The sequence below is a fragment of the Lottia gigantea genome (genome assembly GCF_000327385.1).
Source record: "Lottia gigantea unplaced genomic scaffold LOTGIsca_27, whole genome shotgun sequence".
NCBI classification, from domain to species: domain Eukaryota; kingdom Metazoa; phylum Mollusca; class Gastropoda; family Lottiidae; genus Lottia; species Lottia gigantea.
In genome coordinates this window covers 1372843-1395736 of record NW_008708846.1, presented here as the reverse complement: position 1 = coordinate 1395736, position 22894 = coordinate 1372843, and the positions used below count along the sequence as shown (strand labels likewise).

Below are 22894 nucleotides of genomic sequence, written 5' to 3'. Positions count from 1 at the left end.
GCTGTGGCGAATAATTTCTGGGCTTGGTTAAAGGAGGTCTTTGGTAGCTGATCACGGTTGTTGAGGCCTACATGAAGAATAATGGTAGTAGGTTTGGGTTCATGGTCGTATAATTCCAGGATTGACTGTATGTGATGGATTTGGGCACCGGGGTAGGAATGTATTTCTGTGTCTGAACTGGTATATGCTAGCGTGAAAATGTGGGGATCAAATTATGCAAATAAGTCAAACTGGGTTTGGGGATATATAAAGTAAGATGAAAGTTATGATGAAAAATGCAAAAAAAATATATTTAGGTGATAAATAAGGCTAACAATGATGTGAAAAATTATAACAAGTAAAACAAAAACTTACGCAATTGACACGAACCGGTTTTCGAAATATTATCCTTTTTCAAGTGTCGAGGAATGGTTATGTAATAAGATTGAATTTGCGATTTATATAGTAGTCAGTTAATACAGGTTTTTGATTTTCTAAAAATTATTGAGTGAATCATGTCATATCTTTGATCAGTTGAGGATTAGGATTATTTTTGATTTCTTAATTAGTTGAGTTATATCTTTAATCAATTGAGGATTATATTGGATTAGATTTTGATTATATCTGAGTAATAATTCGTGAGAATTAGATTATCTCAGAGTACAATTTACATAAATGAAAAACATAAATAAACAGAAATCAAGAATACAAAAATATAAAATAAATAAACATGAGAAATATTTGATAAAATAAGCAGGATTAGTGAATTGTAAATTGATTAGAACTAACTTTGAATTTTGATTATACCCGAGTAGTAATTTAAATGGATGGATTATCTCGGAGTATAATTTACATGAAAGAAAAACATAAATAATGGCAATTAAATTTACTTGGTTAGATTAAAAGATTAATGCAAATTTTGTTGAAGAAAGTTTGTTATATGCACGAGAAACAAATGTCAAAATCCTAACATATACAATATATACAAAAAAAAAATATAAATATATATAAGATGAAATAATATATACCAAAGTCATAATAAATTGTCTGATCTGGCCTTTCACGGACAGTATTAGATTTCGGGGAAGGGAGGGTTTGATTCTCCCAAATGTACAGGCCTATGGTGGAGCAGACACTTTATTTAGAAATTAGGATTAAGGGTCTTCATATTGGGTTTTCTTTTGTTCTTATTCTGATCTGAAATTTAAAAAAATAACTCGCCCGGTGGGCGAGAAGTATAGTATCTGTTATGTACTGATTGTTTTTAGTTTACTATGAACAATATTATTATTTAAGTTCTTATTTTTTGAATATGCAACTATCATTTTCTGCTTATAGACATGGGGGAATTTTTCTTCAAGGCTCTTATAGTGGGCATGATCTATCTTGCTTGCTCGATTGCTGGTTGTATTAAACGGGACAACAAAGGGTGCTATGCCTTGCATGAAATTAAATATATTACATTCGAATATTCACATGTTAGATATTCCTGGATCGGGTACCATTTATTCGTAGAGTTGCTTACAAAATAATGAGTTTCTGATATAAAGGGACATGTTTTGCATCTACTGGACAAACATGGAGCACTTCTTAAACCTGGAGGTACTTCGGCATAAAGTCTGTTGCTCCTATCTGTGCTAAGGTGGATTTTTTAATGTTTTGTAAAAATCGGCTGACCATATTTCATCTTTTTCAAACACTTTTACTTTTAAAAAGTTTTTAGTTTTTCTAAATTCTTTGTGTATTTCATCCGCTAATCCCATACCTAATTTCATCTTTGCTTTTAACAGTTTTATGATTAATGCTCTTTGCATTCTCTCTTTGAAAGTTGGATTTGGAATATTTTCAAGTTCGGTTATCATTTGTCTGTCTGCTTCGTGTCTGAAGTTTATGTCTTTGTTTCTGTATAGTATGTCGTGTTTAAGCGCAGCGGCGTCAACTCTATTGACTGGTTCTTCCCCTGGTTTGGGTTTATTGTTTTTGTCTAATCGCAGATCTAACCTAGTACCTGGAAGATGTTTTTCTCCGGGATATTTCGCCCATGGAAATCCAGGAAGAGAACCCAATGATTTTTGTATATCTCCTGAATCGAAATAAGTTTTTGGAGCGTGAGCGACAATCATTTTTATCCTATAACTTTAAAACCTTTTCCTTTCCTTTCTTCTAATCTCCTGTTTCGAAGTTCTCTTATTAGCTCTAATTCTTTCAACTCGTTAGATTGTTTCACTGTGTCGCTTATACTCTTTCCCGCTTCCGCGATTGAGCCGATGGCTTTCGCTCCGGTTGAAATGAGTGATTTGTTTTTTGAAACAAAGCTAGCTACTTTTGGAATTATTGTTTTAACTAGAGAAAATAATGAAGAAAAGATACCGTCGCCCGAATAATCTTCGAATCTGTGTTGTTCGTGTTTTAGAATCAAACTCATCCTATTTTTAAATGAGTTAATTTAACGAAGAAATTGTGGTCTGTTTTTTTATCCAAAAAAGAGTTATCTCCTTTTTCTAGAAGTTTCTAGACTAAAAATAACATTATTTAAAACGAGGCTATTAAAAAACCGGATGTTAAGCGAAACAAGGATGTTATTTTATATAAGAGTATTTTTAATATGCCCTTTTTTGATGGAATGTAGGAAATTGATTGAAGGTGTTTTTTGGTCTTTTTTTATGTAAGAATTTATGAAATGTAGGATGTTTTATGAAATGTAGGGAATTTAGGTCTTTTTTTTGGGCCTTATACATTGATTTCCATTTCATTTCATGGGGAATCCCTATGCGACCAATGTGTAAGCTCATGTACTACTTATATATGGCGAAAATGATCCCGACAAAGCTATATATATATGGTATAACATCTGAATGAAACACATAGCATGCTCCTATTAGAATCAAATACTAATAATAAGTTTATTTTCAGTAATATAGGTCTACGACCAACGTTACAATATTATAAATTTTTACATTACATGAATGAATACTATTTACAATAACAAAAATATATTTACAATAAATAATTAGCATTTAATCGATATGTATTAAGCATTTACAAATTTTTGAAGATGTTTTCTATACATTTGGATAAACTTAAGAGGTGAAAATCATCATTGAGTTTAATTCATTTAGATAGTTGTTTCTGGTCATCTGTACAGTATTGATACCAATCCTATAGTTTTCTGTTACTTTACATTCAAACAATAGATGGAACAAATCTTCACTTGATAATTTACATAATTGGCACAAGGGACTATTTATTAAATTTCTCTTATATAGATTGACAGCAGTTGGAAATAAATTCAACCTAATTTTAACAATGTTTCGTTTGTGTTTGAAAGGGATACTTGAAATTAAATAGGATTCTTTGAAAAGACAGGGCTTACATTTGATATACTCTTTAAGACTTTCACTTAGTGCTAACTTTGGAGACCATTCTTGCAAGTCTATGTCCGACAGTCTTAATTTAATTTGATTTACAAATATATGAATATTTCTGATATTTTCATTGTCAAATACATATCTAAAACCTAACGAATATAAAACTTGTTTTACTTTAGTCACCCAGGAAACTCTTCCGATTTCATCCAACTGTCTCAGCATAATGTATACTTGTTTGGGGTATCGATCTATAGGCATACATACAAGTTTACACCAATATTTTACACATGAAGTTGTATAATATATGCTTATATTTTTTCTGCCACATTCTCCGAGTGTTCCAACATTTGTGGAACTTTTATGAATCCCAAGAATAAATTTACAAAAGTTAAGATGAACCTTTTCAATATCATGTCTATATTCAAAACCCCAAATCTGTGAACCATATAATAATGCTATTAAAAACTTTAAAACATAAATTGAAACTTTTTATGGGAATAAGGGCCTTTTCAGCTAAATTATTAATGTTTTTGCTCCAGTTCAATCTAGATGAGAAGATTATTCCCAAATAATTATAATAAGTTACTATTGTAAGAGGTTCATTGTTATAATACCATCTTTCGTATTTACGTAAAATACCACCATTTCTAAATACAATAATTTTGGTTTTAGAAAAATTGACATTTAGATTAAATTTATCACAAAATGATTCTAAAGCAGAAATCTTTCTTTGAAGATCTCCTACAGTATCTGAGAATATTGAGAGATCGTCAGCATACAGCAGTTCTAATATGTCTTGAATCTCTGCTATTGTGAATATTCCATTTACAGTATGTTCCATTTCCAGCATATCAATGAGTTGGTTAATATAAAAACAAAATAATATTGGGCTTAGAATACAGCCTTGTCGGACACCAGATAAACAATCAAAAAAGGGTGTTATTGAAGAGCCAAGTTTTACACATGAACTCGTAGAATTATACATCGATTTAAGTGTTGTATACATTTTACCATGGATATCCTTTTTAATCAGTAGAGATAATAACTTCAATCTATTTAAAGAATCGAATGCTTTAGAAATATCAACATAGAGGCAATAGAACCTCCCTTTAGATTTAGATAAATACTTCTGAACTAATCCCTGAAGAGTGAATATTTGATCTATGGTCGAGTACCCGGTACGAAAACCTGCCTGAGCTTCCGTATATTTGTCGAGTGATTCTGACCATATTTGCAATCTATAATTCAAAACGGTAGTATAAATTTTACCAAAGCTATCCAAAAGAGAGATACCACGGTATTTATTCACATCGCTTTTGGAGCCTTTTTATGCAAAGGGGATATCAGTGCTTTCGACCATGAACTGGGAAAACGACCACTATCAATAATGCATTAAACAATAGAGTCAATATAGGGGTTAACTGTGAACAACAAGATTTTATAAAATCGATTCCAATACCGTCCATACCAGGTGATGTATCTGCTTTCATTTTCTTTATACTTTTCATCACTTCTTGTTCTTGTATTGGACCGTTTAATATAAAATCTGTTTCACATGCTGTGTTAACACAAATGTTTTCAAAAGAGTTGACATGTAAGAAAGTTTCGTGTGAAAATTCACTATTGATGGTGGCAGGTGACGGATTCAGTAACTCTTTAAAGTAGTTAGCTCATTCTTCTGGTGATATGTTAGGGGATATTTCGTTTCTAGGTTTATAGGATTTTAAAGTTTTCCAAAATTGATTTGGATCTTGTAAATTATTACAAAGATCACTGTATACCTGATCTGGATACGAAACTTTCTTATGCTTACATATGTTTTTATATGTGACTAAATGTTCAACCTTGTTTGATTTTCTAAATTGTTGCAAAAGTTTAGATTTATTCTGTTTGAGAGTTAAACATTGATAATCAATCCAGGGTGGTTGTTGTTTTTTTGAGTAATTTACGATACTTTTGGATTTGAAATCATATGCACATTTGTATATAAAGGATTGAAACTCATTTAAAGCACTTTCAATATCTTTAGACAAGATAGTTTGGAAGATTGACACAAAGTCATTGATATTTTCTGATATTCTACTATTGTATATATCAGCCCTATCTTCCTTCCAGACTAATTTAGAGTAAGGTTGTAAGCATTCACTAGGAGCTTCACTGGAATTTTGTGTAAGTTTGCATGACATTTCAAAGCTTAATGGCATATGATCCGACTCGGTTTTACAATCTATATTAAAGGAGGTAACACATTTAAAAAGATCTGAAGATACAATTACATAATCAACTACTGAAGCTCCATTATACTTAATACAAGTAGATTCGCCCAACCTATCATTTTCTACTCTGCCATTAACAATATGTCTATTAAACGTTGCACATATTCTAAGAAGTTCTTTGCCGAAATTGTTAAGTTCATTATCTTTAGAATGTCTTCCTACATTGAAGGGGTCAGTTCTGTAGTCAGCGTTTTTTAATCCAGTGAGATACGAAATAGAATCATCAACAAGACAGTCGTCAAATTCACCATTACCTGTTCTGGCGTTAAAATCCCCCATTAGAATAAAATCACTTCTTGGATAATCCGCTTCGATAAGTAAGAGTTTATCGTCTATGTCCGCTATACCAAATTCCGTACCATGAATTTTCGAGTATTCCGGTGCTACATACAGGGTCCCATAGATAACCGTGTGCTCGTATCCAAAGTATTCTATATCAAACTTGAGAAAGACTGATTCTTGAAATCCGTCATTGATTTCGGGAAACACCGGGCGTAAGTAATGAATTGACAAGGACGAATACACCTCCTCGCTGTTTACCGTCGCCTCTAAAACAACAATACAGTTGAAAGTTTGGGAACACATCAAATAAATCAATCTCTCCGCACCAAGTTTCAGTTAAACTGATGATATCAAAATTTTGCAGGTACTCTATAAACTCAGGATGCAATAATTTAGATTTTAATCCATTTCACATTCCAAGATATAAACTTTAAAGATAGTTCATTTGTGTCCATATTAATTGAGAAAACATCTTTCTCAATGACAAGTTTGTCATATTTAATATGTCACTAATCTTCTTACCTAATCTGTACACTCGGTCAATATCAATCTGCGAATAATCGCTCACCTCAGGTAACTCCTTGAATACTTCTCTGATAACAGACTCACTATTTTCAACATTATTTTCACCCTCTTTAATACCATAAAAAATCAAATTATTTGCTTTATGTCTATTTTCACTATCGTCTAATTTCTGTTTAATAACTTCATTTTATTTTCTCATTTCTTCTAATTCTTTCTTAATTATTGTGACCTCTTCTTTGATATTCATTTCTCTTACTTCCTCTCGAAGTTGGGCAATGTCGTCTCTAAGTGATTTAATAAGATCAGTCAAATCATTTTAGTTTGTTGCATTTTGTGGTGTAACTAATTCACCGTTTTTGCCTATATGTCCTTGTCTGGTGTTGGTAGGACCAGGGTTACATTCCACATCCCCACAGAGAATTAATAGTGTCCAGAGAATCAAAATTAGTGTTTACGTTAAATAGTAGGTTTTAATGTTTATTGACTTACATTTTCCAGTCACAATTTTATGGTGATAAAATCCTGTGAGATGTCTCCATTCTCTAATATCTAACAAAAACATATTCCAGAAAAAAACTCCAGAATACTGGAGCTCGACAAAACACGTCTTACCACATCGATTAGTCAAATTAAATCTTTAGCTAAACCACCCTGGCTAACTTACGATATATTTGAATTAATCAGAATCAGAGATGATCTCTAAAGGACAGGCTATTTCAATATGTACAAGGTTTATAGAAACAAAATCAAATAAATTAGAAAATCTTAAAAGACTGAATATAAATCTTTAATGACTAATTAATCATCATCGAAAGAAATTTGGAAAGTAATTAATTCTGCTCGTAATAAAATCAACAACTTTTATTCCTTTACAATCTGATACCATTAATAAACATTTTTGTAACATTGCTTCCGAACTTATTTAAAATGTTTATGGTTAAAACGTTTCAGAAGACCTGTCTATTTCTAACTGTCAAATTTTAACTGATTTTGTATCAAAATTTAACTGCTCCTATCTTTTTATGATTAATCATCATCGAAAGAAATTTGGAAAGTAATTAATTCTGCTCGTAATAAAATCAAATCTTCAACAACTTTTATTCCTTTACAATCTGCGCCTTTCTTTTATGATATCCCTCACATAAGAATATATGAACACGAACACAATTTTATGGATAACAATTACTTTAATAAATATCCATATAATTGTGTTCGTGTTAATATCATCAATTACTAAATGCCACTCAAGGAAGAATATATGAATTTTTTAAATACTCGGGTTCAGGTTTAAATAATATAAACCCTTCTTTAATTAAAATTAGAACAGGTATTTTTTCTCCAACATTAACTTATATTTATACTTTATGTATTAATCAACATATCTTTCCCGATTTCTTCAAAATAGCAAAAGTTTTACCATTGCACAAATCTGGCTCAAACATAACTATCGTCCTATTTCACTTTTACCGTCTTGTCAAAACCATTTGAGTAACATATTTCAAATTCTCTGAATAGTTTTCTTTCGGATAATAACCTTTTATATTCGTTATATATATCAGTCTGGTTTCAGAACTCATTTGGCTCAGTGAGTTAGACGCTTGCTCGCTAACCTGAAGGACCAGGGTTCAATCCCGGCATAGACCGAGATAATACCTTCGGATTTTTCAACCCGATTTCCCCCTGTCAGTGATGCAGGTACGAGGGGCTGACATGGAAAAAGCGTCTAGTCGTTCGGATGGGACAATAAACCGAGGCCCCGTGTGCTACAGGCTGTGCACGTTAAAGATCCCTCGACAGTTGGAAATCGAAAAAAGCAGGCTAATGCCACTGTCCTGGCAAAATTTCCATCATTGCACCCTACATGGCGTTGCCCGTCTTCAATAGCCCACATGGTGCAGAAAAGTAGGACGTAAAACTCCATTCATTTCAAATTTCATTTTCAGAACTCATTATTCTAAATTGACAGGAATTGATTATGAAGCCATTAATACTAAAGATCTTTGTGGGGCAGTAGTTTTTTGACTTTCTGAAAGCTTTTGATTTAAAATTTAAACTGTTTTATATTCTATATCAATCTGTTTCTATGTTTCAATCGCATTTACACCATAGAAAACAAAGTTTTTTATTTTATTAATGGTTAAATTTTAAACTTGCATTCTATTTCATATGGTATTCACCAAGGCTCTATCTTAGGACTATTATTTTTATACGCCCACATAAAATGGGGAGCATATATTGCCGTCAGCCATGTCCGTCCGTCCGTCCACAATTGCTCGTAAACACTCTACAAGGCACAATTCTTGACTGATTTCGACGAAACTTGGTATGGTTGTCTGTAATCACCCAAGGATGAACCCTATTGACTATCAAAAAAATCGAAAAATATTTAGTATGAGTTATTGCCCTTGTTCTTGAAACGCTCGCAAACATTCTAGAAGGTGCAATTCATGACGGATTTCGATGAAACTTGGTGTGAGTATTTGTTATCACTTAAGGATGAACCATATTTAAAATCAGAAAGATCGAAAAATAATTAGTACGAGTTATTGCCATTGTGTTCATTTTTACCTTGTAAACACCATAGGAGGCACAATTCTTGACGGATTTTGACGAAACTTGGCATGAGTGTTGGTTATCACCCATAGATAAACACTGTTGAAAATCAGAAAATCGAACACTCTAGAAGGTGCAATTCTTAACGGATTTTGGCGAAACTTGGTGTGAGTGTTCGTAATCACCCAAGTATAAACCCTATAGAAAATCAGAAGAATCGAAAAATATTTAGTATTTTTTGTTCTTGAAAACGCGTTCAATTTTTAGCTTGTAAACTCTCTAAAAGGCACAATTCTTGACGGATTTTAACGAAACCTGGCTTGAGTGTTTGTTATCACCCAAGGATAAAGCCTATTGAAAATCAGAAAAATCAAAAAATATTTGGTATGAGTTATTGCCCTTGTTCTTTAAAACTCGTTCAATTTGTAACTCGTAAAAAGTCTAGAAGGCATGATTCTTGCCGGATTTTGACTAAACTTGGTTTTATTACTCAGTACCGCGCTGAAGATTGAATATTTGTCTTCTAGAGTTTTCACGAGCTAAAGATTGAACACGTTTTCAAGAACAAGGGCAATAACTCATACTCAATATTGTTCAGTATCGCCTTAAAGAGTTTAAAAGAAGTGTATGACTGAAGGTTGAATATATTACCTTACCTGGCAAGCTATCTTTTAATATTTTTATAAATGGTGTTCCCTTACATTTGAAATCAAACTGCGATCTTTTCGCAGATGATACCACTGTATATTCTACCGGTAATAGTTTAGATATTGTTCGGTCTCAGCTGCAAGAAAATGCTGATTCTATTATGAAGTGATGTACGTCTAATTTGATGCAAGTAAATGTTTCTAAAACAAAATGTATCTTGGTAACTACTTATCAAAATCGCCAGCTACTCCGTGCTCTAATTCGGATATAACTTTAAATAATGGTGTAGTGTCCAGTGTTTCAGACTCCTCTGATCATTTTATGTATTGAGAGTTATACCCTTAATTGAATATGGCTGCGCCCATAACTAAGATGCACGCCGTCCAATTTTATGATTAAAATGTAGTTAAACTATATATATCTTTTACACATCACCAAGATCCACCCATAAACATTATATTTGGCGACGAGGTAAAGTAATGGTCACATAAATATCATCTACCGTGGCTCAAATGTTAAATTTGCCGGCGATTCCAAAATTTCAAGCAGACTCCGACCATAGCTCATTGGCAACCAGATGGAAGAAATGGCGTGACCGATTTGATGTATACATCCTGGCTTTGGGTGTTAGGGATGATAAACAAAAACGTGCATTACTTCTACACCTTGCAGGTGAATCAGTTCAAGAAGTTTTCGATGGTTTATCTGATACTGGCGAAGATTTTAAAACGGAGTCTGATAAATTGAAAGAATATTTTGAACCAAAGAAAAACATCAGATTCGAAAGATATATTTTCAAACAACCAAGTCAGAATTCAGGTGAATCAATCAGTCAGTTCGTAACTCGCCTTCGATCACTATCAGCTACTTGTGATTTTCCTGATGTTAATGATGCCATTGCTGATCAAGTAGTCGAGAAATGCTCGTCTTCAAGACTTAAACGGCGAGAAGGATCTTAAACTCGACAATATCATAGATATTTCACAAGCTATGGAATCCGCTGAGAGTCAAACTAACCAAATGGATCATTCGTCACGTACCGGTACCACAAAATCAGAATCTGTCAACTATATGTCATCAGGTGGAACCAAGAATTCTAAACCTCACAACCATCCCAAATCTAATCGGCATAACCAAAACCAAACCTGTGGCTTATGTGGTGGATTTTGGCCCCATGTAGACAAACCATGTCCAGCAAAAGGGGAAACCTGTTCTAATAGTGGAAGGTTAAATCATTTTGCAAGAGTTTGTAGAGGAGGAGGTCGACCGACCACATCTACGAATACCAAGACTTTTGCTAAACCAACCAATCGATATAACCAATCAAAGTCGAAATCCAATAATGGAGGATCCAAACCTAAATCAATCAATCTTATTCATGACAGTCAATCATCTTCTGATGATGAATATGTTTTCACAGTCGACTCACCAACCAACAGCAAGCAACCGCTTACTAATCTAACCATTGCTGGTGTAACCATTCCTGTTATCATCGACACTGGAGCATCAGTCGACAAGGAAACATATCAGAAAATCATCAAGCATAAAGCGTTAGAGTTGAGAACACCAAAATCTAAGATCTACGTGTATGGTTCAACAATTCCTCTACCAATCCTAGGAGTATTTGATGCTACTATAGAAACTCCAATCAAGCAATGTACGGCACTATTTTATGTCACAGACCAGAAAGCACGCACTCTTATTGGGTACAAGTCTTGTTTAGAACTTGATCTAGTTCAAATACATCAAGTAAATTCTACAATATCATCTGATCTACTAAAGTCTGAGACTTTAATATCTGAATTTAAAGATGTTTTCCAAGGATTAGGCAAACTAAAAGACTACCAATTCCAAATCCACATAGACGAAACAGTTAAACCTATTGCTCAACCCGCGAGACGCATTCCTTTCCATACAAGAAAATTAGTTGAGGCTGAACTTCAAAAACTTCAAGACTCTGACATCATCGAGGAAGTATTTGGACCGACACCTTGGGTATCGCCCATTTTAATCGTACCGAAACGGAATAACACAGTCAGAATATGTGTTGATATGAGAGCAGCCAACACAGCTGTTACCAGACAACGTCACCCAACACCAACCTTAGATGAAATCATACATGACCTTAATGGATCCACAGCATTTTCAAAACTGGATCTCTTTCAAGGTTATCATCAAATTGAGTTAGCCCCATCATCACGCTACCTTACAACATTAAGAAGGTACAAAAGACTATTGTTTGGCTTATCTTCTGCATCTGAGATATTCCAGTACATAATCCAGCAAGTTTTGACAGGCATACCAGGTGTAAAGAACATCTCCGACGATATCATTGTCTATGGTAAATCAGACACTGACCACAACCAATCTCTTCATATGGTATTTCAACGCCTACGTGAAAAGAATCTTAAACTAAATCTCGACAAATGTTTGTTCAACCAACACAAACTTGAATTTTTCGGATTTACATTCTCGCCTCAGGGTATATCTCCAAACCCTGCTAAAGTTGCTGCAGTAAAAGAAGCACCTGTTCCACAGGATGCTGCTGCTGTAAGAAGCTTATTAGGAATGACAAACTATATAGCCCGATTCATTCCACATCATTCGATAATCACCGACCCTCTCCGAGAATTAACTAAAAAGGGAATCAAATGGTCATGGACTGAAGAACATCAAACAGCTTTCCAAAATCTCAAGGATAGTCTATCAGTCAAGACAGTTATATCGTACTTTGATCCTGCAAAGAGATCTTTGTAGATGCTAGTCCTGTAGGACTCGGAGCATTACTTACCCAAGTTGATGCAGATGATCATCGCTTCGTCATATCTTATGCTAGCAGAAGCCTATTTGATGTTGAAAGAAGATACTCCCAGATAGATCGTGAAGCACTTGCCATAGTTTGGTCTGCAGAACGTTATCATCTGTATGTCTATGGAAAAGATTTCATCATCATCACGGACCACAAACCATTAGAGGGGATTTTTAATAAACCACTTTCCAAACCTACAGCAAGAATTGAACGTTGGTTACTACGTTTGCAACCATACAACTTACTAGTTGAATATCAACCAGGAGCTAACAATCCTGCCGATTTCTTATCGAGACACCCTCAACCCTGCCAACCAAATTTTGATAGAGACATAGAAGAATATGTTAATTATATTGCTAATAATACTGTACCAAAATCTATGACTTAAGAGATGATCCGAGAAGCTACATCGACGGATCCGGCTATGCAGAAATTGATTCAATCTATCAACACCAATATCTGGAATAAGGCTGATCCTGACATTAAACCATTCTACAACGTCAGAAACCAGTTATCGGTTGTTTCATGAGTTGTCCTCAGAAATTCAAAATTGGTAATACCAGAATCTCTACGTGATAATTGTCTCAAAATAGCTCACGAAGGTCATCAAGGAGTTGTTAAAACCAAACGATTACTTCGAGAAAAAGTATGGTATCCCAACATTGATCGAGATACAGAATCACTCATCAATCATTGTATACCTTGTCAATCAGCAAACACTGGAACCTCACCAAAACCAGAACCACTTCACATGACAGAATTTCCATCACAACCCTGGAGTCATGTAAGTGCTGATTTTTGCGGACCATTTCCCTCTGGAGACTATCTGTTAGTGGTTATGGATTATTACTCTCGTTACCCAGAAGTAGAAATCATCAAATCAACCTCAGCTCGCTGTATTATACCAAAGTTAGACAAAATGTTTGCTACACATGGAATTGTTTACGAACTTAAATCTGATAATGGACCCCCATTTAATGGTGCAGATTTTCAATCATATGCTAAAACTGTTGGTTTTCATCATGCACGTGTCACTCCATACTGGCAAATGGTGAAGCTGAAAGGTTTATGCGCACGATCGAAAAGTACATTCGTTCATCTTTTGTTGAAAGGGGAGAATGGAAGAGAGATCTTAATCAATTTTTACTCAACTATAGAGCAACGCCACATTCTACAACCGGTGTATCACCAGCTCAACTGTTGTTTAATCGTCAAATCAAAACCAAACTTCCAGAAAATTCATTAGAAACACCAAGTGAAGACAACCACCAGAAATTGGCTAGAATAAACGATAAAGCTGCCAAATGTAAGATGAAATCATATGCAGATCAAAAGTTCCATGCCAAATCATCCGATCTCATGCAAGGAGACTTGGTATTAGTGAAACAGAATAAAGTCAATAAATTGTCTACGCCTTTTAGTGCTGAACCATCCGTTGTATTAGATGTTAAAGGATCTATGATTACACTGAAACGACCTAATGGTAAAGTTTATGCAAGAAACAGCTCGTTACTAAAAAGAGTACCAACTACGTCAAATCAGCTCAATAAAGCAACATCCGATTCTGAAGATGACATCGAGGATGATAGTTATGCTCAACGACCAAATCCAGTAATTCCACAACCAATGAGAAGAAACCCAAGAAGACATCGTAATAGACCCCGTTATCTAAATGACTATGTTTAGGGCAATTTTAATTATTTCCTAGTCAATTGTTCTGAACTGTGATTTGAGTAACATTATATTTAATCAATGTGCTAAATAATGCGTAATATTTTAAATCTAATCAAGTGGACAGTTATCCATTTTTAATTTTATTTTAACTTGAAAAGAACACAAATAACTTTCAGTGCTATTATGTAACCAGTGACAATGTTCTTTTATCTAAAGGGGGGAGGGATGTAGTGTCCAGTGTTTCGGACTCCTCTGATCATTTTATGTATTGAGAGTTATGCCCTTAATTGAATATAGCTGCGGCCATAACTAAGATGCACGCCAGAAAACGTGTGCTTCGGATGGAACGAAGTTTTGAATAAAATTTTGTGTGTGTCAGTTTCTTTGAAATATACTTTAATTTCGAGTTTTTTTGTTTGAATGAAACATGGTCCTTTGAATACAGTTGTATCCAAAAAATTCATTGTAAATTCAGAGATATTTGCTGTAAGTTTTATAGAAGGATGGTGATTGTTTGAAATTTCGAAATACTCCCAAAAGTTTGCCAATGATAGTGAGATTTTGTGTTCCAATTCAGCCATAAAATTTTTTGCACAACTTGGCCGTACCAGAAGTTTTAAGATAGATTTTTCCATTGAAATTGAAGTCATTTCGCATGAGGCATATTTCTAATAAATCTAAAATTTCTTTGTCTGGACGATCAGGATTTGGGTTTCTGAGAAAGCGTCTAAACCGGAGTTGTTTTCAATATTCGTATACATACTCGTTCCATCTAAAGAAATGAAAAACGCGTTATCTGGTATATCTAATTTCCTTATTTTTTTTCAATAAAATCGGTAGTGTCTTTCATGTAGACGGATGTTTGCAAGCCAATGGCAGTGAAAAGTGGTCAATGTATTCGGACACTTGATAAGATTCGCTGGAACAGTCGTAAATAATTGGCCTACCCTTAAAGAGAGAAGTGCCAATCAGATTTCGGATTTTTATGAATTCTTGGTAATGTATATTGAGAATCAGATAAAAAGCCTTTATGTACCAACATTTTCAAAATACTGGTAATTTGTTTAGCCGTTTCCATAAAATTGGTTGATCTAGTTTGCATTATTTAAAGATGGGTTTCCTTATTTTTTAATGTCAAATTTAGCACATTACATTGTATTTGATTAATTGATGTTTCTAATGAATTATCATGTATTCTTAATCATATCATTGTGATGTTATCGCATATAATTAAGTGTTTAAATCCATCATAAATGTCTATGTATGTACATTCTGGATAAACAAAATAAGACTTTTTGACCTTTCTTGATCGTCACTCATTGGAATTCTACTGGTAATTCTCTTCTAATTTAGCTGATTATGAATTAAATATGGACGTGTGAGACAAACTGGTATTTTTCGAAGTCATTAGAACACCTCTACTTTCTATTAATATAAGTATTAGCTTTTTTATTTTCATAAATAAAAATAAGGGAACCCATCTTTAATTGATAATTCATTTTTCAAAGTGGTCAAAACAGAGCGTTTAAAATTAGTAAGGTTGTTCTTTTCATTTACCAGTGGTAAACGGGAAACTTCTTCGTATATACTATCGCAAATTGGTATGCGTGAAAGAGATTTAGATGTAGGAGTAAAGGTTAATCCTTTACTTAAATCTGTTTCTTTAAGGGGAGAAAATTGCGCGAGCTCAGATTCACGATGGTTTGGCCTAGTTTGACGATGTCTCGCCTGTGGATGGATTCACCAGACTCTTCTCTGTTGTTCAATCTAATTGAATAGTAGATGTAGAAACCTTAGAGATCAAATGGTGTATATTATGTTAGACACTGGCACAAGGAAAGGATTCGGCTTGGGTATCGGGATCAATGGTTGGGATATTATTGATGTTGGAGGAACCGATGATAGATAGATAGATAGTTTATTCTCTCATACGACCCCTTTAAGAGGTAAATGAGAAATACAAACATGTTTAACAATTATCAATTAGATGGCGACAGTACATATTAACAATTACAATCATTAATAATAACAAATGAAAATGATCATAAATTACTAATTATCAATTGTATGAATTTTGCCAAGTTTGAAAGTTGTCTCCTGTTAATACAGGAGAATAATTGGTTAAATTTATCAGTATTTGGTTTAGTATAATAATAGGGTTTGATGTACAATTTAAGTTCACTATTCAAAGTCAGACAAATGAGCACATAATGATACTCATCGGGGCAATCACTACCACATAATGAAGAGATCATATTTGTATCCTGTGTGAATCTATTCCTTGTGTATGGAAGGCAATTGGACCCACACCTAAATCTACACATAATAGATCGCTCTTTAAAAGAAAGTTTAGTTAAATAGGATTCAAAATTGTGATAAGGTTCCACCCATCTGTAATCAAACATAAACTATTAGAGAAGACTTCAATAGCTTAGTTAGTTAGTTCTATATCCCAATTGAATGACGGTGATAGAATTGCCTTCGAAATAAATTCATTATCGAATTGGTTGCTTCTTTCCGATGTTTATTTCAGATGTGATTTCAAAATTAACGATGGAACTCGGAATCAAGTTCCACAAACTAATACAACGTTAGAAAACAATTTCTTTCCATCTTTATTTAGCAAGATGGTTTTGGAAGCTGGTTCAAATCCGATAAAAACAATCAAACACCCTGGGGAATTCGACACAATGTTGAAAACAGTTTTATATCCTAAAGATTTCGATTCAGTCTCAGGTTGGATACTCGATGTTGGCGATGGAAGTGTTTTAAAAGGACCGGTAAGAAATCTTGCAAATGATGCTGATTTAGCTAGAATGAGAGTTGTTGCTCGAAACACAATAGAAAGAGTAGCACGAGCAGCTAATCATGGATTCGAAAATCGAGTACTTTAGTACAATAATATTGTTGAGAATAATAGGTGGGGTAATTACGTAAATTGGAAATTATATCGTTTATTCGGTCTGTTGGAACATAGAAAAGTTTCCATAGGGTTACCATATAAAATTCATCTACAAAGAGAATGGTTCAGATGCAAAATTAGAAATTACGAATCTCCAACTTTTCATACCCGTAATAACACCATCAATTGAAGTAGAAACGAGAATATTAAACTCATTAACTAAAAATATTGAAATAGCTTTTCTTCATCGTAATACGGTAGGTAGCATGACTTTAACTGGAGAATCCACCACCTGGCCAATCCCTAACACTATTAAACCAGCAAGATATTTAATAGTTGGTTTCAAGAACTTACCAGATTCTCAAACGAATAACAATAATGTCTTCAGAGTGGCAATGAACCAAACTCAAGATCCTTTAATCCATAAAGTTCAAGTAAGATTAAACAACGATAATTATCCTAACCAACCTTTAACAATTAATCCAACCACAAAGGATTATAATGAATTGTATAGAAACTATAAAAACATGTGTGAATTATTTAGAAATCCACCTCAGTTTGAATATGTAGATTTTGCACTTAATCATCCAATCTTCTGTTTTGATCTATCAACTCACCAAGATGATCTTTTCAAAACAGGGGTGAACATAAATATTCATATTGAAAAAACACAAGGAGATGTAACCGGTTATTGTTTACTACTCGAAGAAGCAAATCATTTAATTAAAATATTGTAAAGTCAGAGATGATATACACTTAGAAAGAATTGACACAAATGTAAAAAAAAATATTTTCCCTACCTTTAATATTTGCTGGTCTTACCGCGGCGGGTGCAATAGCTGGTGGTGCAGCTGCTGGAGTAAGTTCTGCCAACGAAAAGAAAGCTGCTGTTGCAAAAGCTGCTGGTACAAAAGCTACCGAAGAAAAGAAAGCAGCCGAAGATCATAGACACAATTTAGCAATGGAAAAGTTGGCAGCAGAGGTTAAAAAACCTAAAACGGAAAAGAAAGGTTCAGAAGTGGGAGATATGATAGGCACAATAAAAGAATTTGGAAAAAGATTTGGGGAACAAACCAAGAAAACTGTTAAACAAGGATTAAATAAATTAGTAGATAGTATTGATTCAGGAGAAGTCAAAGTCAAACATAAGGGTAATGGAATATTTTTAAAAAATATACACACTGGAGAAGGAATATTTCTTTCAAAGTATAAAGGAGAAGGGATGATTTTTGGAATAAAATAAAATAATAAAAAATGGGCAAAAAATTTAATCATTCAGAAATATTTCCTAATAACTCAATGCTCATGTGTATATGCGGTAGTTCCGGTTCTGGGAAAACTCATCTCACTTTTAACATGTTGACAACACCAAACCTTTTAGATTTCGATTCTTTGTATATCTACACAACAACACCAGAGCAATCGTATTATCCGCAAAGCTTTAGATTATCTACCAAAGAATGATGTTCAAGACCTATTTCAATATTACGAAGAAAACGAAGAAGAAGTGGAAATAAAAGATGTCATAGATAACTACATCGAAGGAAAGAATCCAACGGATATAAAAGTTTTTCTTACGAAAAATGTTAATGATCTAGACTTGTCTAATATTGATAGCAAACGAAAGAACTTAATATTGTTTGACGACTGCGTAGCGCAAAGAAATCAAGCTGTTCAACTAGAATTCTTCACGAAGGGAAGACATCACAACTGTCACTGCATATACCAATCTCAATCTTTTTACGGAATGGAATCTATGTTCATTAGAAAAAATGCAAATTGTTTTTTATTATTTGAATTAAACGATAAAGATTTATCTCAAATCATTCAGTCGATAAATCACGGAATGGACAGAGATACATTCAAAAAAAGTTTGTAAAGCTCAATGGTGAAACCCAGATGATCATGGATATGTCTTTGTAAATACTAGAAAACCTGCGGGTGAAAGAGTTATGATCGACATATGTTAATTTTATTTTTTTTAAAATGAGTAGCGATTGGAATAATATTTTAAAAAGAAATAAAGAATATATCAAAGCTAAGAATAAAATAAAGACCCAAGTTGAAAATAACAGATTACAACAACTCGGATTAACGGAAAATCTACAAACTCTATTTCAACCCATATTAAAATCTCAAGAGGATATTAAAAAGAAATTAGCTTTAGAATATAAACCTCCTATAAGAACCTCATAAAGATCACCCAGAACCGAATTCATATGGTGGTATGATAATTAGGACATTAGATGACATTAATAGTCTTTTTTCAAACCCTAAAGCAGATTTACCAAAGAGTATTACACCAATCATTGATGAAGAGGGGTTTAATGGATTTAGAATAAAATTTAGAGCAAATTCCCCAATATTCAAAATCGATACAAAAAACTTAATATTTACATTAACAAAAGGGTTAATAGATTTAATGAATGGTGGGTATATTGGCATTGCCGATTACAAGGATTTACTAGCATACTCAAAATTTCTACATGCAATAAGAAAGTCGGGACCCGAAACAAGAAGATCGAAAGCAGTTGAAACATATATAAATAAAGTTATTCCTGATGAATATGAAGATGATGAATCAGATGATTATGCAGAAGATTATACACCAATCATACAAGAAATAGACGAGTTCGATGATATGGTGGCATCTGGACAAGGTATAACGTTTTTATCCGACAACAACGAGGAACTACTTAATAGATTACGAGCAATATTAGCGGCAATGGAGGAAGGACATCGATCGCACAGACAATATAATGAAGTAAATTTTATATTAAAAAGACTCCTAAAAAAGGTATCATAGATAAAAATGATTATAAAAGCGTGATTAAAAATGTCAAATAAAGAACAACTGTTCGTCATCACCTCAAATAAATCAGACATCAAATTGTCTCTAGATTATGAGTACGAACTCAATCGCAATCAAGAATATGAATTGGGATTAAAGTATTTCTCTGTTTACAATTCCATTAGAAATATCAACGAAAAAAATAACTAAATAAAAATATCAACAGATAATGGAGTTACGTTCAAAACCATACGTCTACTACCAGGAAGCTACGAATACATAGCCATTAACGAATACCTATCTGAATATGGAGGAAGTGTCAATGGTAAAAACAATATTGAATTCGAATGTAATTTGAATCTAAACAAAATAAAACTGATATTAAGAAATAATAGTCAAGTTGATTTCAACGTAGAAAATTCATTGAATGCGTTACTAGGATTTGATAAACAAATATACACCCAATCCACCACACAAAGCTAATATCGAGAATGATATCGATGTCATAAATATACATTGCAATTTGATAAACGGTGATTTTTTCAATAAATACAAACGTCAGATTATTTACGGTCTTCCAACATTCACTGTACCGATAGGATATAGAATTATAGAGAAACCATTTCAATCGACGTATTTACCACTTTTTTTAATCCTTTATGATTAAAGATATAAATCTGGAAATCAAAGATGGTAAAAATAGGTTTATAGATTTTGGTAACGAGGAAATTGTTATTCAACTTCATTTAAAACAAAAAAATTAACATTCTTCATTCTCTTCTTGAATAGTCAAATAATCGTAATCATCAAATTCGTAGTTTTCATCCATGTCCAATTCTTTTCCGTCGTTGTAAGTATATATGATTCCTTCATTGTCCGGTGCTTTTCTCTTAACGAGATTTAGATAACTTCTAAAAACTTCATTTTGTTTATCATCATCCTTTGGAATAACTACTCCATTGGTGAAACTTTTCACCCATGGTTTCTTAAATTCATTCGTTACATCGTGTTCATTAGCTAATCGAATATAATCTTCTGCGGATATCTTATCTTTAGATTTCGGGGAAGGGAGGGTTTGATTCTCCCAAATGTACAGGCCTAGGGTGGAGCAGACACTTTATTTAGAAATTAGGATTAAGGGTCTTGATATTGGGTTTTCTTCTGTTCTTATTCTGATCTGAAATTAGAAAAAATAACTCGCCCGGTGGGCGAGAAGTATAGTATCTGTTATGTGCTGATTGTTTTTAGTTTACTATGAACAATATTATCATTTAAGTTCTTATTTTTTGAATATGCAACTATCATTTTCTGCTTATAGACATGGGGGAATTTCTCTTGAAGGCTCTTATAGTGGGCATGAACTATCTTGCTTGCTCGATTGCTGGTTCTATTAAACGGGACAGCAAAGGGTGCTATGCCTACATTATGATGAATATTTAGTCCTATAGATCTTGCTGTATTCAATGTCTCAATCCAATGGGCTTGGTAGTTTCATCTTCGGGCAAGTCAATTTCTATACGCTAAATTGGGATTAGGGCGAGATCGTCTATTGAATGGTCGTCGAGGTTGAAATGATTAGAAACAGGCTTGTCTTTCTTTAATTTGATGTCTGACTTATGAGCATTAAAGCGAGTTCGTAAATTATTCTTAGTTTCTCCTACATATTGTTTGGGGCATTTCTTGCATGAAATTAAGTATATTACATTCGAATGTTCACATGTTAGATGTTCCTGGATCGGGTACCTTTTATTCGTAGAGTTGCTTACAAAATAATGAGTTTCTGATATAAAGGGACATGTTTTGCATCTACTGGACAAACATGGAGCACTTCTTAAACCTCGAGGTACTTCGGCATAAAGTCTGTTCTTAGCTGCTATCTGTGCTAAAGTGGAATTTTTTATGTTTCGTAAAAATCGTTTAGAGTACCCACGCTCTTTCAGTTTTGAGAAAACAATCGTACAGGCTTGGTTGAAATCAGAAGATCTTGTACAAATTCGATGAAATCGTAAAACTTGTGACTTAATTATACCAGAAAAGGTATGTTTTGGGTGAAAGGAGCTCTTGTGCAAGAGTTGATGAGTATCAGTTTCTTTGAAATACACTTTAATATCCAGTTTATTTGATTCTGCTATGAAATCTCCCTTAAAGACTGTGGTATCGAGAAAGTCTATGCTTTTGTCACTCACGTTTGCGGTTAGTTTAATAGAAGGATGGTGGTTGTTGAGAATTTCAAAGAATTCCCAAAACTGTTCGATAGAATAAGTCCAAACCATAAAAATGTCATCCAAAAAGCGTCCGTAAAAAAGTGGGTCAAATGGACAAAGGGGCAACACCTCACGTTGCGTACGAAGGGGCGAATCGTTTGCCCATTGCTGTCCCTGAAGTTTGTAAATATGTTTTACCATTAAATGTGAAATCGTTTCGACTAAGACAAAGCTCTAAAAGCTGTAGAATTGCATCGTCGGGTCTGTTTGGATCTGGGTTTCTATTAAAAGCTTTACGAACTGCCGTTAAACCAGTAGTGTTATCGATATTGGTATACATAGAAGAAACGTCGATAGAAATTAAAATAGCATTAGAGGGAACTCGAAGATTTTTTATTTTATTGACAAAATCGGTTGTGTCTTTAAGGTAGGCGCGATGTTGGCATGCTAGAGGTAGTAAGAAATGATCAATGTATTCTGACACTGCATATGACTCACTACCACAGTCAGATATAATCGGGCGGCCTTTAGGGATTTTATTCGAGATAAACCACTCCTTGGTTGGATTCTTATGGATTTTAGGCAAAGTGTACAAATGTCTCTCGCGACAATCAGGTTTGGCAGACAGATAGTCATATTGTTTCTGTTTGAGATAACTAGTTTTGACTAAATCGGCAAGAATATTATTAATCATGTTAGCAGTTTCTTTGAAAATTGGTTTCGGTAAAATGGCATAATGTTTAGGATTATTCAGTTGATTCTCTGCTTCTGAAACGTAATCCTCCCTATTCAGAATGACACAACATGAACCTTTGTCACTCTTTTTAATAACAATGCTATCGTCTTTCTTAAGTAAGTTTAACGCTTCACGTTCCACTCGTGT

General features: G+C 33.7%; 4 protein-coding genes across 4 annotated transcripts in view; 2 read left to right on the top strand and 2 right to left on the bottom strand.

Annotated features, from left to right (window-relative positions):
* Window positions 1-5017: 5017 nt before the first annotated feature.
* LOTGIDRAFT_161039 (hypothetical protein) lies at window positions 5018-6992 on the bottom strand (the record flags this gene model as incomplete). Its single annotated transcript, XM_009056281.1, has 3 exons — window positions 5018-6169; window positions 6474-6610; window positions 6920-6992. 3 exons carry the CDS (start codon window positions 6990-6992, stop codon window positions 5018-5020), a joined length of 1362 nt encoding a protein of 453 aa, XP_009054529.1.
* Window positions 6993-10143: 3151 nt separating this feature from the next.
* On the top strand, window positions 10144-14126 carry LOTGIDRAFT_161038 (hypothetical protein; the record flags this gene model as incomplete). The annotated part of the gene is made up of 3 exons (XM_009056280.1): window positions 10144-10450; window positions 11052-11217; window positions 13598-14126. The coding sequence occupies 3 exons, from the start codon at window positions 10144-10146 to the stop codon at window positions 14124-14126; spliced, it is 1002 nt and encodes a 333-aa protein (XP_009054528.1).
* A 3851-nt stretch (window positions 14127-17977) lies between these two features.
* Window positions 17978-19822, top strand: LOTGIDRAFT_161037 (hypothetical protein; the record flags this gene model as incomplete). The annotated part of the gene is made up of 2 exons (XM_009056279.1): window positions 17978-18167; window positions 19590-19822. The coding sequence occupies 2 exons, from the start codon at window positions 17978-17980 to the stop codon at window positions 19820-19822; spliced, it is 423 nt and encodes a 140-aa protein (XP_009054527.1).
* A 745-nt stretch (window positions 19823-20567) lies between these two features.
* Window positions 20568-22894, bottom strand: part of LOTGIDRAFT_161036 (hypothetical protein) — a gene marked incomplete at both ends in the record, with an annotated part of 5185 nt that continues 2858 nt past the window's right edge. Inside the window, one exon of the mRNA XM_009056278.1 lies at window positions 20568-20792. Coding sequence (XP_009054526.1) covers window positions 20568-20792 — 225 coding nt within the window. The remainder of the gene's footprint in view (window positions 20793-22894) is intronic.